This window comes from Protobothrops mucrosquamatus, unplaced genomic scaffold (genome assembly GCF_001527695.2).
Source record: "Protobothrops mucrosquamatus isolate PMUCROS unplaced genomic scaffold, P.Mucros_1.0 scaffold_11, whole genome shotgun sequence".
Taxonomy (NCBI): domain Eukaryota; kingdom Metazoa; phylum Chordata; class Lepidosauria; order Squamata; family Viperidae; genus Protobothrops; species Protobothrops mucrosquamatus.
In genome coordinates this window covers 1,849,502-1,866,343 of record NW_015386087.1, presented here as the reverse complement: position 1 = coordinate 1,866,343, position 16,842 = coordinate 1,849,502, and the positions used below count along the sequence as shown (strand labels likewise).

Genomic DNA, 16,842 nt, shown 5'->3' with positions numbered 1-16,842 from the left:
TCACTCTCTCCCAGAGCAGAATGGACTGAACCAACGTTGAGAAAAGCGGGGAACAAACATGAGGCTACGATGAACATCTCTTCCCCGCCTCCCCCTATCTTTTCTGCCAAGCTGTAACATTTGTTGTAGCTCCTAGAGCTCGGAGAAAGTCGGGTAATAGGAATGTACTATTATCGTAGGGGAGACCGTGCTCATTTTAACATTCTCAGAAATGCTTTGGCTCATGAAAAAAATAATCATTAAAAAAAAAAAAAAGATTTGTCAAAGCGTTGAATTAAATACCAGGCTGCCCTATTCCATCTGGTGAAACACAGCAGGCCCTCCCACCCACTCCCCTCCCCGCTTTCTAAGGCAGGAAATGGCTCGACCCGACGGGTAACTGCTTCCTCCTTCAAGTGGCCTGTCTTTTCTAGAGATTTTCTGGGCTGCCGCTGTGTGAGAGGCGCCGAGGAGGGAGTCGCCGCGCGCGCTAAGGCGTCTTCAGGCGGGACCCAAGATGTCGGTGGCGTTTGCAGCCCCCCGGCAGCGGGGCAAAGGCGAGATAACGCCGGCTGCCATCCAGAAGGTGGGCGGTAGGGCCTAGCCTGGGGAAATCGAGTGCTTCGCCCCGTGTAGAAGAGGGGTGGGGGGTGGGAGAGAGAGAGAGTCGGGATTCTGCCTCGTCCTTCCCTGCGCGTGGGCTGAGCCGGAGATAGGTTGCAGGCCGGCGCTCGCCACCTGGCAATGATATCGGATGCAGTCTTCATTCTTTTCTTTCTCTCTCTCTGTCCTCACTGTCGCCTTCCTGGGCGTTTCGAGGCTTTGGGTCATGACTCTGGACCGAAGTGTGCTGAAAACAAGAATTTGGGCCTGTGTTTTCATGACACGATAGACAGTCTACGTTGTGGTCTAACTAACCCAGGGGTAGGCAACCTTGGCTCTTTTATGACTCGTGGACTTCAACTCCCAGAATTCCTGAGCCAGCACCGCTGGCTCAGGAATTCTGGGAGTTGAAGTCCACGAGTCATAAAAGAGCCGAGGTTGCCTACCCCTGAACTAACCTGTTGTGCGACCCCTGCTTGTGTATTAAGCTTGCAGTGCAAACTCAAAATGAGGTTTTGGTTTGATTACAGCAACTATCATATTAAATCAACAAGGGCTCCAGTCAGCTCACTATCCTCGGAGGTCCCTTACAAGAGCGACTGTGACTCTTGTAAGGGACCTCCGTGGATAGTGAGCTGACTGGAGCTCTTGTTGATTTAATATGATAGTTGTTGTAATAATAATATAGCTTATTTTGGTCTTGCTATGAATAAGAATAGTTGAAGAGTTGAAGAAACCTGGCATAAAGTCAATATTCTTAGCTTCTTCTAGTTGTATTGTAGTTCAGTTGTTTTTAATGGCTGGGTGGATTTTGGAAGTTTGCATACAACCTCATGTTGGTGGAAGGCTGATAACAAAGTGTAGAAAAAGATTTTAGTGAGACAGGCTATGGTTTCACAGAATTGCATGTTTCTAGTTCATTTTCAGAATTCAGTGGTTGTGATCCATAAAGCATGAATTTGGGTTTATTTTGTTGGGAATTAGCTAGTTGGTTACTGAGTAAACCAAGGTGGAACAAGCCATAACTAGTGTACTTCGTAAACATAAGCACATATCTAAAACAAAAAATAGAAGTAAATTAAAAGAGATCAAATGTAGTAGAAAAGAAATGCAGGTAATGTTTTGGGTTGTTGATGGGGGCATTCCTGACATATATGACAGCGTGTTAGTGTTAACTTGCCAATTACTAGTGAAACAAGTAATGAGAATAACAGCTAGCATCATACTCATTCATATATCTTTGGACTCTAAAATACCTGTGAGGGAGCTAGTGTTTGTAAGTACAGGATTTTAAGGTCAACCAAGGTCAGTTAGATGCTACACCTGCTGAGACATATTATTAAAGTTTAATTAAATAGGTAAGGTAAGATTAGTTTTAAATCTTTGGGGTTCAAGAGCTACACTACTTTCATCTGAAGATATATTCAAATATTTTTGTTGCAAGTTAAGCAGGATAGTCACCATAACATATCAATATATATAAAAAGGATGGAAGATAGGGAACAGGCAATAATGTGTGTATTTTTGTTTCTCTTTGAATATTGTCTATAGGACAAAAAGATGTAGTTAAAAAGTGAGCATGTGATTTGTGCTAAGTGCTGTGAAAAATATGTTAATAGAGTTTGTCCAGTTCTGTGATTTAAAACTGCTGTTGAAAAATGTTTCTGTAGTTGTAGGACTAGAAAAACTGCTCTGGGAATCTGGTTATTACAGCTGCTCATACTATAAAATGTGAAATTCTTGTTGGTGCATGTTACAACATAAAGGAAGGCTTAGATCACTGACACTGTTCACAAACTATAGCAGCTAAAACAAGCTAAAAAATATGAGGTCTTGGATCAGTCATTGATCTCTGCTCAGACTACTTCAAATTCATATAGTCACCTGTCTCACAAAAAGTGATTCTGGATGGCATAAAACAATCAGCAATCAAAACAACAAATATAAAAATATATAAAATATAAAACTCCACACTAAAAGGTAAATATCATAAAAACCAATATACAAAATCTAGGCAAAAAGAGGATAAGAATGGCCAGCTCAGCAATGAAGCCATTGAAGCATGGCTCCAGTTCCCTGGGTGCTCTGGGCCTGATAACACAACCAGGAATATGAAAGGGATAGAGCTAATCTAATCTTGGAGGGAAGAATGTTCATCAGGTGGGTGTCATGGCAGCGAGGGCATGTTTCCTGGAACCCACCTGGCCGATGGTACACACAGTATGCTTTCTCTGCCAGATCTAAAGGGAGGGCTGATATAACTGGGCTGAGGCTATCCCTCAGTCCAGTCCCATGGCATGAAGAGCTTTAAAGGTTAAAACCAGCACCTTGAATTGGACCTGAAAGTAAACTGGCAATCAGTGCAGCTCACAGAAGTGTAACATGCACTGTGCTAGGAGCAGTTATAACTGTCCTGCTATTGCATTCTGTGCCAGCTGAACCTTCTGGATATTCTTCAAAGACAACCTCATGCAGAGCACATTGCAGTGGTTCAGTTTGGAGCGATTCTAAACTTGCCAATCCAAGAAATAGGCACAAGTGGTGCAAAATACAAAGCTATCCGAAGCTCTTCTAGTCATGACTGCTACCTGTTCATTGGTTGTGAGTCTTGTGTCAATTCCCAGATTGCATACTGCAGTGCAATCCCATCCAGAAGCAAAGATGGCATAGTCCTGGAAACAGTTGGGCCCAAAAGCCAGAACCACTCAGTCCTGTCAGGATTCAGCTGAAGCCTGTTGTTCCTCATCTAGACTCTTCACAGCCTCCAAACACTTAATTTGCCAGGAGTAGAAATATATAATTAGGTATCATCAGCATGCTGTCATCAACACATGATGACAGATGGGCTCACCTAGCAGCCTTGTGTAGATGCTGAACAGAAGGGAGAAAATACCAAACCCTTTGGTATCCCACATAATAGGGGATGAGGGAAGGACCTCACCTTCCCAGTCATCACAGAGTGAAACCGACCTGAAAGAAAAGAGGTGAACCAGAACACCATGCTGCCCACCCCCATCTTCTAAGCTGATTCAGAAGGATACTATACTTCCGTCCTTACCTATAACATTAGACTATAATTTCAATCTAAAAGTTGGTTAACTTTTAATTAAAATCAATGTGAAATGTTGAGGGTTCAAAAAAGAAATATTGATGCCAAGTAATTGGTTTGATTTCCATTAAATCAAATAAAATACAAAAGTACCTTGCATGAACCAAGAAATTTTAATTCACTTGTGAACTCTTTTAGCTACTTCCAATAAAAATTAAAAGATGCTTTAAATAATTAAAGTAATATCATTTAGTAGATATATTAAAACCAATCTGTTCTGTCTGTTGCAACTGATACCCCTTTGAAGAACTTAGGATTTTTCTTCCTGAAACCTAGCCATGAAATGTGCTTCACCAAATGAAACAAAAGATATTTATTTAAGAGTAGCAAAGGAGGATAATATAAGATGATTATTGTCAATATTATTATCAGTAATATTATTACTATCTTTAAGTGAAGTTTTTTGTGCTCTAATTTTGTATGACTGACTCATCCTATTCTGATATTCTTAATTTTTCCTCCCAAAGCTAAATGTACCTACTTTGAAAGAAATGTCGTTTTTTATACAAAATAATTGATTAGATGTGTGAGAGACTGTGGTATGATGAAATAGTTTTCATTGTTAAAAAAATCTAGAAAGGCTGTTCCTTGGTTTTTATATCTTTCTATTAACTAGAAGAAAAACTGTAGCCCTATAAGAATTGGGAGGAATAACTTATAACTAAGGGAGTCTTTTTTTATGTAGTTTTATTATGGTTGGTTGCATAGTCAGCCAGATATTTATTCTGAACTAGCTATACCCGGCCATGCGTTGCTGTGGCTCAGTCTGGTTAAATGGAAAAGAAAGAATTGGAAATTTGGAAATCGTAAATGGATCGTAAATCGGAAACATTGAAATGGAATCGTAAAATCGTAGCGTGTGTTGCTTTTACGTTCAACAGATGGCGCTGTTTTTCAAAAACATGTTTTTACCTGTCACAGGTGTGACATCTATATAATATAGGTATATAAAAACACGTGCGTATTCGAATGCAACATTGTGTCAAAATTTCAAAGCAATCTGTGAAGAACTTTCGGAGATTTAAGATTTTGAACAAACAAAACATTTTTATTTATATAGATTTGGCATTTTTAGCGAGACCTATCTGTTGTTTGATGACATTAAAGGTTTGTAAACTGTTCCAAATAAAACTGTCTCTTACAGTTGATCAATAGTGATTTTGTCAATGCCAATGCTTTCTTTTGCCACAGTCGTCTTACTCTATTTGCGAATCTTTGTATTGTGTGATTTTTCTCCAGTTTCTTCTCTTCTGCTCTGCACCATCTACTGTCCAACCCTTTTTGTCTTTATAATCAACAATTATTAAATCTGTAGTGTTACAATTATTGTTTATTGCATTTGTATGCCATCCAACCCCTATCAACTCTGGGTGGGCTCTTATGCAACCGAAGTTCTGATTTTATGTTTTTGTGCCACAGAAGATCATTCAGGATTGTACTGTATGCAAAGGTGTAGAAGTACAACAAAGGAACAGAGCAAGAGTTCATCCCTGCTATTTCCCTCTTACATTCTGATCACTTAAGTTTTTGGTAAAAAGTAATACTGCAGAGCTGAATGTATGATTGTGTCAGAATGGGAAAAATGACAAACTGTAACTTCAACTTGGCTACAATTTTGACACAATTAACTGTAGGAAGTAATCCGTCTTTTGCCAAACTTTCAGAAATAGTGCATGGCTTAAAATGCAGTTGTTAAGCAACATGTTGGCAAACTAAAGTTACTACTGCTTTTTTCAGCTTTGTCTTAACATCTGTATTTAAGGTAAATCAGATAGATTAGAGCTCAGTCAGTACTAGTTTATCTCATCCTAAAAATCTGTTCTGTTATTTCAGATGTTGGATGAAAATAATCACCTGATTCAGTGTATAATGGACTACCAGAATAAAGGCAAAACTTTGGAATGCTCTCAGTAAGTTAATGTTAACTTCAATATACCAGCCTGGACTCCTAGTGGTTATATGAATATGTCCACACACTTTTCATGGCAACAGCACAGAAGTAGTTTGCCATTATTTTCCTTGAATAACTTTTTTTTATAAATTTCTCTGGTTTACTGTATATCACAGCAATCTTTTTCAAGTTTTAAAAAGCTTGGGAGAGAGTTTTTCTGCTGTATAAGAAGGGTTGACCAAGCTATAGATAGTTTCTGTTTAATGACCACAGTTGGGACTGCGGTCCTGGTTGTTGAGTGAAGCGGTCATTCAGCAAGACATCCATGTGACATTTTACTCAATGACTATGATTTCAGCACTCCTTGTTGCAGTTGTTATGTGATATCACAGGTTAAGTGAACAGAGTCCCTTTCCATGCCTGCAAAGTTATAGAGAGGGTGTGATTTGGGGACTCTGTTCATGCTTAGATTTCTGCTGCAGAGATACAAGCAGCATGGAGCTTGGGGTCCTCTTCTCCCCACCTCTGTGGAGAGCTTCACAAGAGAAGGACATTAAGCTTTATACTTCTTTCTGAAGCTGCCATAACTTCAAATGTCTGTTAAGCAAGTACTACCTATAGTGCATAGCAGATGTTTGGAAAAATATGAATCAGTTTCTAATTATAGGTAGTCCTCAACTTATGACCAAACTTGAGCCCAAACTTTCTATTGCTAAGCAAAACAGTTAAGTGAACTTTGCTCCATTTTACTACCGTTCTTGCTATAGATGTTAAGTAAATCACCGAAGTTGTCATATGAACCATTCAATCATTAAATGAATCTGGGTTTCTCCCATTGACTTTGCTTGTCGGAAGCCGGCTGGGAAAATTACAAATAGCAATCACATTGATCCCGGGACAGTGTAATTGTCAGAAATACATACCAGTTGCCAAGTTTTTGAATTTTGACCACGTGACCACAGGGATGCTACAACAGTCATAAGTGTGAAAACGGTCATAAATCATTTTTTCAGTGCCGTCGTAGCTTCAAACAGTCATTAAATGAATGGTTGTAAATGAAGGACTATCTGTACACAGTAATTATACAAGCTGTTGGCAATAATATATTTGGGGCAACTTGTTTGTACAAAATTGGTTTTGTAACATGGAAGTATGAAGAAGAATGGTTCAATAGGCAAATCAAAATAAAAGTATTCCTCTATAATGGCAGGCCAGATCCAATCAGTGATGTGTTTAGATCTGGCCTGCAAGCAGACTAGGAGGAGGAGGTGATTGAATAGTTACCTCCTCACTGCTTTGGGTGTCTTATCAGTGGCAGCAGTGCTAGCAGAGGATGGGCAGCAGGAGCCACTCCAACATGAGCTGTGCGGCAGTGGTAGCCGCAGGCAGGCATAGGTCTATGACAGTGGTGGCGAACCTATGGCACGGGTGCCAGAGGTGGCACTCAGGGCCCTCTCTGTGGGCACGCGCGCCGTCGCCCCAGTCCTAGGCCTTCAGCTGGGTTTTATAAAACCTTTTCGCTTTAGGCCTTCGCCCCACCATGTTTTAAAAAAAAGGTTCAATCAATCAGTCAATTTCAACTTCTCGCGGGGAAAAAAAAACTTGCAAAGTTGAAATTGATTGATTGAACTTTTTAGTCCCGCCCAGCCTGCTGTTACCACCGCAGCCACGCCCACGCAGTGGGCCACACCCACCCAATGGGCCACACCCACCCGGCACCTGACGATGCATAAGTGGGTTTTGGGTTGCAGTTTGGGCACTCGGTCTCTAAAAGGTTCGCCATCACTGGTCTATGACACAGTGGCCAGTTGGGCGTGGCTGGGTAGGCATGGTCGGGTAGGTGCAGCTGTCGGCCTCACTGTGCCCGCTGGGTGGGCATAGAACAAGCCACACCGGCTAACTTGACATGGGGACAACTTGGTGTTGCAGAAACTCCTCGCCTCCCCAAACTGCCAACATGTAAAAAAATAAGAAAAAAGTTAAGGAAATGATTGGTCCATTAGTGGGAGAAAGTGGCAAGAAGGTGACAAGCAATAGGGAGAAAGCAGAACTACTTAATTCGTTTTTTGCCTCTCTCTTTACACAAAGGGAAAAAACAGTACCTTAAAAAACAGATTAGAAACACAAGATAGGCAAGAAAATGGTAAGTGAGCACCTGTCTATCCTAGATGAGTTCAAATCACCAGGACCAGATGGATTACACCCCAAGGTTCTGAAGAAATTGGCAGATGTGATGTCAGAACCACTGAACTATATCTTTCAGAGATCCTGGAGCAATGGGGAAGTACCAGAGGACTGGAAAAGAGCTGATGTAATTTCCGTTTTCAAAAAAGGGGGAAAAATGGATCCAGGAAACTACCGACCTATCAGCCTGACCTCAATACCTGGGAAGATTCTGGAAAAGATAATCAAACAACGAATCAGCGAACACCTAGAGGCAAACAAAGTAATTACTAAAAGCCAACGTGGGTTTGTCAAAAACAGACCACGCCAGACAAATCTTATTGCATTCTTTGGCAAGGTGACAAAATTAGTGGACCAGAGGAATGCTGTGGATATAATTTACTTGGACTTCAGTAAGGTATTTGATAAAGTAGACCACAACCTACTACTTGATAAGATAGAAAAATGTGGGTTAGACAGCATCACCACCAGATGGATTCATAGCTGGCTGATCGGCCGTACTCAGTGTGTGGTCCTCAATGCAACTGGATCTACATGGAAGGAAGTGTGTAGTGGGTGCCCCAGGACTCTGTTCTGGGCCCAGTGCTCTTCAACATCTTCATCAATGATTTGGATGAGGGGATACTCATCAAATTTTCAGATGACACCAAGCTGGCAGGAATAGCCAACACTCCAGAAGATAGACTTAAGATACAGAAGGATCTTGACAGACTTGAACATTGGGCGCTATCTAACAAAATGAAATTCAATGGTGAAAAAAGTCAGGTTCTATATTTAGGCAAGAAAAACCAAATGTACAGGTTTAGTATAGGGGGTACCTTGCTCAATAGTAGTAACTGCAAGAGACATCTCAGAGTCCTAGTGGACAAACACTTAAATATGAGCCAGCAGTGTGCTGCAGCTGCCAAAAAAGCCAACACAGTGCTAGGCTGCATTAACAGAGGGATAGAGTCAAGATCACGTGAAGTGTTAATACCACTTTACAATGCCTTGGTAAGGCCACACTTAGAATACTGCATCCAGTTTTGGTCACCACAATGTAAAAAAGATGTTGAGACTCTAGAAAGAGTACAGAGAAGAGCAATAAAGATGATCAGGGGACTGGAGGAATGGTTGCTGTAATTGGTTATGTCTAGTTTAATGAAGAGAAGGACGAGTGGTGACATGATAGCAGTGTTTCAATATCTCAGGGGTTGCCACAAAGCACCTGAAGGCAGGACAAGAAGCAACGGATGGAAACCAACCAAAGAGAGAAGCAACCTAGAACTAAGGAGAAACTTCCTGACAGTTAGAACAATTAACCAGTGGAAGAACCTGCCTCCAGAAGCTGTGAATGCTCCAACACTGGAAGTTTTTAAGAAGAGACTGGACAGCCATTTGTCTGAAATGGTATAGGGTTTCCTGCCTGAGCAGGGGGTTGGACTAGATGACCTCCAAGGTCCCTTCCAAAATAATAATAATAATAATAATAATAATAATAATAATAATAATAATAATAATAATAATAATAATAATAATAATAATACCACCACCCAGCTGTCCCGAGTAAGCAGAGCTGAGCCAGCTGCACTTAGCCGGCCATGCCTACCCAGCCATGTCCACCTGGCCATGCTGAGTCTGCCGCACCAAGTGAGCCACGTCTAGCTGGCCATGTTCTCCCAGCTATGCCCACCAAGTTGTGGCGACCCGGGTATGACCACGCAGCCATGCTCATCTAGCCCTTTGAGGGCAACCATAATGCTGATGCGTCCCTCAATGAAATTGAGTTTGACACCCCTGCTCTAAAAGCTTAGGAAAGCCGAACAGACCTTGGCTGAATGTTCTAAAAAGAATACGGATGAAGAGGCTTCATTATATTCCTTCTCAAATTTGGCTTTTCATAATGGTAGCATACTGGTACTTCCAAGTAGTGTGAATTTCAACTCTCAGAAGTCTCATCAACGTCCATATGTTTGGGATTTCTGGGATTGAAGTTAGGATGAGCTTATTACGAAGGAGCTCATTGGGAAAAGGCTACCTGATAGGCTCTCATTACAGTAGTCCTTGACTTAACAACAGTTCAATTAGTGATCGTTCGAAGTTACACGGCACTGAAAAAAGTGACTTATGACCATTTTTCACACTTAATGACCGTTGTAGCATCCCCATGATCATAGAATTTACATTCGGATACTTGATAGCTGGTTCATATTTATGTCAATTGCAGTGTCCCAGGATCATGTGATCCCCTTTTTGCGACCTTCTGACAAGCAAAGTCAATAGGGAAGCCAGATTCACTTAACCATATTTCTAATTTAACAACTGCAGTGATTCACTTAACAAATGTGGCAAGAAAAGTCGTAAAATGGGGCAAAATTCATTTATCAAATTTCTCACTTAACAACATAAATTCTCGGCTCAATTGTTGTAAGTTGAGAACTACGTGTATTCAAAATCAACATAATATTAAGCCAAAATGTCTTTTGTTTACGGCTTGGATGAGAAAACCCAAACTGTGGTTTACAAGCCATGAATTTTTGCCACTATGATATACTCACATACTATATACTTGGTTTATTCCCTCCAACATTTGTCCTATGGTTTAGGTATGTTTGTCAACCATACTTCTCAATCTTTTGAACAAAAAGATATTATGATTGACCTCAAGGCTGGTAGTGAGTGATTTAAATGTGAAAGACCGTACTTTGAAATAAGCTGTACCAGTAATAATAGCAAAAATGATCTATTACCCTGCAATTTACCTTATTGATAGTAATTCTTGAAATATCATTTTATCATTGCAGTACTTTTTTCCAATTATACAGTTGAAAATTATAGAAGTATACAAATATTATAACTTATATGTTAGTGGAAAATGATCATATGGGAATTTTTTTTAATTTTAATTTTTTTTGTTTACAATTAGGTACCAGCACTTGTTGCATACAAATTTGGTCTACTTAGCCACAATAGCAGACTCCAATCAAAATATGCAGTCTATGTTGCCACCAGTAAGTACCATGCAAAAACAATTGTATTCTCTGAGAAACAAAGATATATTGCACAGAAAAGTGCTATAATGCATATATGGTTTAATATGTATAACTCTTTGAGTATTGTATTTTACAACTATAATTTTTTAAATGTAGAATTATATTATTAAACCTCATGCATATTTAGATATATATCTTTGAGCATTATATCCATCTTTGTTTTAGGTCCTTATCATTTTTTTCATTTGGAATTTTTTAATTCCATGTTACCTCATGAACATTCAAGTAGTTCTTATTCAGTTATTTTATGAACTCAATCAGAACTTTTGTTTTTATTAAAATATTTTTGTGGTCATATCTTAAAATCAAACATTTTGAATGTTTGGAATTACTTAATGATTACCTTCTATGAGAAACATTTTATGTGGAAGTCTGTGAACATTATTTTAATAAAATGTACTGAGATATTTCCAAAGGTATATAAAACTAGTTCAGTGTAGAGAAAATGTGTTAGAAAACAGAAATACAGAAAGTGTCACTCTGCTAATTCAAAGAAATATATAACTTATATTGTAATGCAATGTTTGAACCCAATTTATATGAAAGCAATCCTTTTTAACAACATTATCTCTGGATAGATTTCTACTGTCTATATTTCTGGGCTGTGATCACAGTGAAATATAAAGACTAGTGTCCTTTCTGTCAGGTCCATTTCGAACAATAACCAAGACTTTGCAGTTTAAATATATGTTTTACCATTTAAGGCTGCTTTAGAGCAGAGTAGAATGAATTCATCTGTATTACAGGATTTTTCCATTTTTGTTTTGGGGCAGTTGCAAAGTGCTGTGGCTTTGAAGAACATTGTTATTGGTTTTTCAAAATTCATTGCCATGGTCTGATACTCTCAGGTTGCTATTTGACTAGCTAGTGCCACTCCCATGTAATGGGGAAAAAGTGGCTGTTTGATTTGCCTGCCTCATTTGGGTTTCAGAGGGCGTTTGGAGATTTTCCTGAGGATCTGGTAAGGTCAGATATCATCATATGCAGATGATTCATCCTGATCTCAGAGAGACCAAGTGTTGTTAAACGTCATGACCTAGTGCCTGGAAGACTCAGTCCTGAGTAGGCCAAGTAGCTTTATTTGTTTGAACCTCTGGTTCCAGAAATTCCCCATGTGAACCTAGTGCACATTCTAGAATTCTTGGAATTTCGGATTCGCAGCTACTACCCTAACAGGTGGCAACTGTACCCAACTAAACCTTTGTGCAGGTTCTTCTTTTGTCAGTGGTGCCTGTTCTTACCTTTATTTCTAGTAGTCTTAATATTGGTTTACCATTGGTCTTTTTTTAATTTTTGAAACTTCAACCAAGTTTCTTTTGTATGGTGTCCTACAGTAGGACAATCATTCTCCTAGCCTGTCATTTGTATTTCCACTTTTGGTACTTTGTATTGTCAGATAATTTTTTTTCTCCATTTTCATTAACATTTTTGGACATAGGCTAATTCTTACAAGCAGACATTATTACTGACCGTGTTGATACTGTAGTTACTAATTTCAGGCTCCATTTTTCAAGTATCTCCTTTAAACTTTCAGTATTATAATGTTTCGTATTATTTTTTAAATCCCAGTGTTAGGTCAGAACCAGCTTACATTTTTTCCCTTCTGCTTTGAATCTTTACTCTCTTTGGTTTCTAAAATCAGACTATCATTTTCTAAATGATTATACTGCTCCAGAATGTTGTAAAAGAGGTTCTGATAGCTGAGAAGCAACTTCTGATAGCAAGGCTGCATAGAGAAGGTTTATTGAACTGTAGATTGCAGTATTCTAGGCCTGTTTTCATTCCATATCACTTTAGTGGATCTTCCTGCCATTTTATGATCAGATCATCAATAGGGCATTCTTAAGCATAAAGATTCATTCTAGAGAGGGTGACTAAACAATCTGCCAAGGGGACTCCTGCTCAGAGAGTCACTCGGAGGTCAAATCCATCTGATGAACTGCTTGTCCCTAGTTTGATGGTTCCCATACACACTGACATTGCCCATTAATTGGCTAGAACTGAGAGAAGTATGCTTGCCGCTATGTGCGCCTGGGAAGCAGACAGACCACGTTGCTATAAAGGCCTATATCAGCTACTAGGAAAATACGAAATTGAAGGTTCCCCAGAGAAATGTGTCATGCCTGATCATTTGGTTAGAAATACATCTGGCCTCCTGGGCTAAGCTAATAAAATCTATTACAGAAACAACAGCAGTAACTGCACTCCCATGTTTTTACAAAAATTTCAGAAGGATAGATGACCTTGGTAGCACCATTGTATACTCTATTAGAGACTCTGTGGCTCTCATAACAGAGATTCTGTTGGAAAACATTGCAGTGTACAGTTTAGTGGAGATTACTTCCTTTTAGGAAACATTACAAAGTAGATGAATTTCCTCAAAAACAGTGTTTGGGTGCTCTGTATGGTATTTATTTATTTATTTATTTATTAAATTTATATACCGCCCTATCTCCCTTGCAGGACTCAGGGCGGTGAACAGGCGATACTAAAAACCACGGTAATAAATAGTTTGTTTTAAAATCGAATTAAATAACGGGCCTGTTCTAAAAACACACCCGTAAAAAACCCCCACTGAAACATAATCAAGCTACGCCAGGCCGGCCGCACGGAATAGATGGGCCTTCAGGGCTCGGCGAAAAAGGCGCAGGTCCGCAACTGTACGTAGGTCGGGGGGTAGGTCATTCCAGAGGGCAGGAGAATACTGCCCTCACCGTTATGCCAGGATATTGCTATTATGTACTCTTTTCTTGTCAATGTCATCTTCAGCAATCAGGAGATATACTACCGTGTTTCCCTGAAAATAAGACCGGGGCTTATTATTATTATTTTTTTGCCTCCAAAAGAGGCACCAGGTCTTATTTGTTTTTTTGGGAGGGTTGTCTTTTATACTCACCTCCACCACCGACAGCCCCGCCCAGCAGTCCACTTCTTCTGGGGCTGAAGGAGCAGCTTCATTCTGCAGCTGCATTCCGGCCTGAATTTTGCAGTCAGGCCTTTCCAGAAGGCCTATGCAGCCGAGTACTGAGCTATGGATTCAATCCATAGCTCGGTCTTCGGCTGCAAAGGTCTTGCAGAACCCAGCTATGGATTCAATCCATAGCTCGGTTCTTGGCAGCACAGGCCTTCTGGAAAGGCTTGTGACTGAGAAATGCAGGCCTGGCTCCAGAAGATGCTGCAGAAGAAGTGGGCCGGTGAGGAGAGGCCTAGCTGCAAGGTAAGTGGGTGTGGGGCAAGTGGGGCAGATCCACACCTCCACTCCCGTCTGAGCTTGATTTTTTTAGGTGTGTGTCTCACCCAAAACTAGGGCTAATTGATGTGGTAAATTCTCATTTTTAATACTAATAAGATATTAGATCAGCTATTGATAACCTATAAGATAGTATGAATGTGACAGTTTATCATTTACAAATATATCACTTAAGAAATCATCCTCTCTTATTTAACAACTTCATTTATGCTTTTTAACTATAAAGTCTTTCCTCTCATATGGGAGAGATATTTATGGAAAGTTGGTTTGGGCTTTGGAAGTTTATCACCAGGTGAAGTTCTTAACCAAATTTTTAATTCCTAAAATTTATCTCTCTACATTAAACTCTCGTAGAATAGAATTTACTGTATCTGACAGGTTTTGTTTGATTGTGTAAGCTTTCAGAGTTACTCAACTTTTCTCTTGTTAGTTCTTTAATCTGATACCAAGAAAGGCTGTTGCCAGGGATTTGATGTTGGACCTGAAACAACTGGTAGTAGTGAGCTTGTAATAAAACAGAAGCTGACTAGAAGTATTCTTTTTTATGTATGGTTCAGTGGCATAGTGTCGGGCTATCCGATAGGCCATCTGTCTATGGTAGTTTTTTCCTATCCTGCAGAAATAGACAGAGTTGGCATGTAGTAGTATCATCTGACAGGAGCCAGGAAGTGAGTCTTTGTCACAGCACCTGCCTTCTGGAACATCTCCCTCCCTCCCTCTCCCCTTCCCCCCAAGATTTGTACAGCTCCTAACCTGCCCTTATTCAATCTTTAAGATCATGGTGTTTTCTTCAGGCCTTGGGTTAGGGTAGGTGAATGTGTATGCTAAGTAGTATGCTTTTTATCCAGATGGCATCATTCATTCATTCTTTATTGTATGCAACCAGAGTCATTATGGAGTCAGGTGGCTCTATAAATTTGATAAATAAAAAGATCAGTCTTTGATCCCTTGCAGCATATTTAATAAAAAGGAGACACAATGATTGAAGCTATCAGTTAAATCATCATTGAGTGAATTGTCATTCAGAAACATAGCACTGTTCTTCAAAGCCATGTAAAACAGAATAGAAGATTAAGTAGGTTAAAAAAACAAGGACTATGATATAGTTGTAGATATGTATATGAAGACATGCTGTATATTTGTTGTATAACCTGCTTTTTTATTAAATTATTTTCAGCCACCCACACAGAATATGCCAGTAGGTCCTGGAGGAATGAATCAGAGTGGCCCTCCCCCACCTCCACGTTCTCACAATATGAGTTCAGATGGTATGGTAGGTGGGGGCCCTCCCGCTCCACACATGCAAAACCAGATGAACGGCCAGATGCCTGGTAAGTTTTTTTTCTAGAGATATTAACACCAGGTTGCTCAGCAACTGAAACAACATGTGTGCTCAAGGGATTGAAGATTGTTGATGACAAAAGTACTTTGAATGCTCTTGAGTACAAGTTCTCTTAGAGTTTGTTAGTTACAGAGTTACGTGACCTGTATTCTATGTTTATCAGACTGCCCCTGGGCATTCCTTTGAACAGAACCAGCTAAATTTAGTGTGTCTGAAACCATACAGTATAGCTTCATTAGAAGGCTTGCCAAAGAAAGATACTGACTTATGGATGAATGCATTCTCATTGGAATAAATTATTTAAAATAATTACTGTTAAATTAGTTTGATAAATGAAATGAACTTAGTAAAATTTTGATTATCTTTCTAAGTTATATTTCTGCTAATCTTCTGCATGACAAAACAGATGGAAATGATGAGCTATTCCTTGTGGAGTTCACATGAAAAATATCTTAGAAGAATTATTTCAGACCTTAAAACAGTTTTTAACAATAAAAAGTTATAAGCTATTGGTGTTTTTTCATAGCATTCTATGTTTTACTATACCTATAGACAAATTTGCTTTTTAAGCATACATTTTCCAACAAGGTAGAATCTTTCTTTGTTGAAAGACAGTTTCTTAGGATATTTATTAAAATGCTGTATTGAGTTTGGTTTTTGTTTTTTTAGTTTCTTCTAAAATTGTTCTTTTATCATATTTGTTTTAGTTGTTTCATATCACCATGCTCTTAATTCTGTTTTATTTCCTTAAGCGGGAAAAGTTGTCATCAGAATTCCTATAAAATTCCAACAGCAAATTAAATTCCTAGGCTGTAAATCTAAGCATAGCTTCACAAGAATTAATTCTCAGTCATAGTGAGTCTTCTGAGTAAACTGGCTTAACATTTCTTGTAATATGGAAAAATTAATTCATATTCATGTCCAGCTAATAAGCCCCAGATTTCTATCAGTTATCATTTTTTTCAACCCAAAAAGGAATATTTTAGTCTCAACATAGGAAGCATTTTAAAATATGTGTACATCCAATTTAGAACACATGCACAGAAAAATAGGGTTCCTGTAACTTTAATCTTTGTGCAGCCAAGAAACAGATGTAGAATCAAGAAAAGCTGTGTGTTTGTCATGTCAACCAAGCAGCTAATTTAAGTTATTCTATATAGTCATTTATATAGTTATAGTTGCTTAGTTTTTACCAATTATAAGTTTTATCAATTATAAGATGACATGCATAGTATAAAAATGTATCTGAAATCATACCTTCAAAACTTTAAGATATTTTTGCATTGCTTTCTGTTATTCTTGTTTGCTTGCAATATTATCACTTTGTAAAGGGATGCAATCCAAGAAAAACCTAGTGAATTATTGATTATCATATTCATTTTTTGTTAAATTTCTAGTCCTAGATTGATTTAATGATACTTTTAATTGTCAGGCAGAAAGACAGGTAGTCTT

At 39.0% G+C, this 16,842-nt stretch overlaps 1 protein-coding gene across 3 annotated transcripts in view; it reads left to right on the top strand.

The window, feature by feature from the left end:
• The first annotated feature begins 350 nt into the window (after nucleotides 1-350).
• Nucleotides 351-16,842, top strand: part of SS18 (SS18 subunit of BAF chromatin remodeling complex) — a 32,410-nt gene continuing 15,918 nt past the window's right edge. For all 3 annotated transcript variants that reach the window (XM_015822426.1, XM_015822352.1, XM_015822280.1), the window contains exons 1-4: nucleotides 351-565; nucleotides 5,525-5,601; nucleotides 10,672-10,756; nucleotides 15,226-15,379. In XM_015822426.1, coding sequence (XP_015677912.1) covers nucleotides 497-565; nucleotides 5,525-5,601; nucleotides 10,672-10,756; nucleotides 15,226-15,379 — 385 coding nt within the window. In that variant the 5' untranslated portion in view covers nucleotides 351-496. The remainder of the gene's footprint in view (nucleotides 566-5,524; nucleotides 5,602-10,671; nucleotides 10,757-15,225; nucleotides 15,380-16,842) is intronic.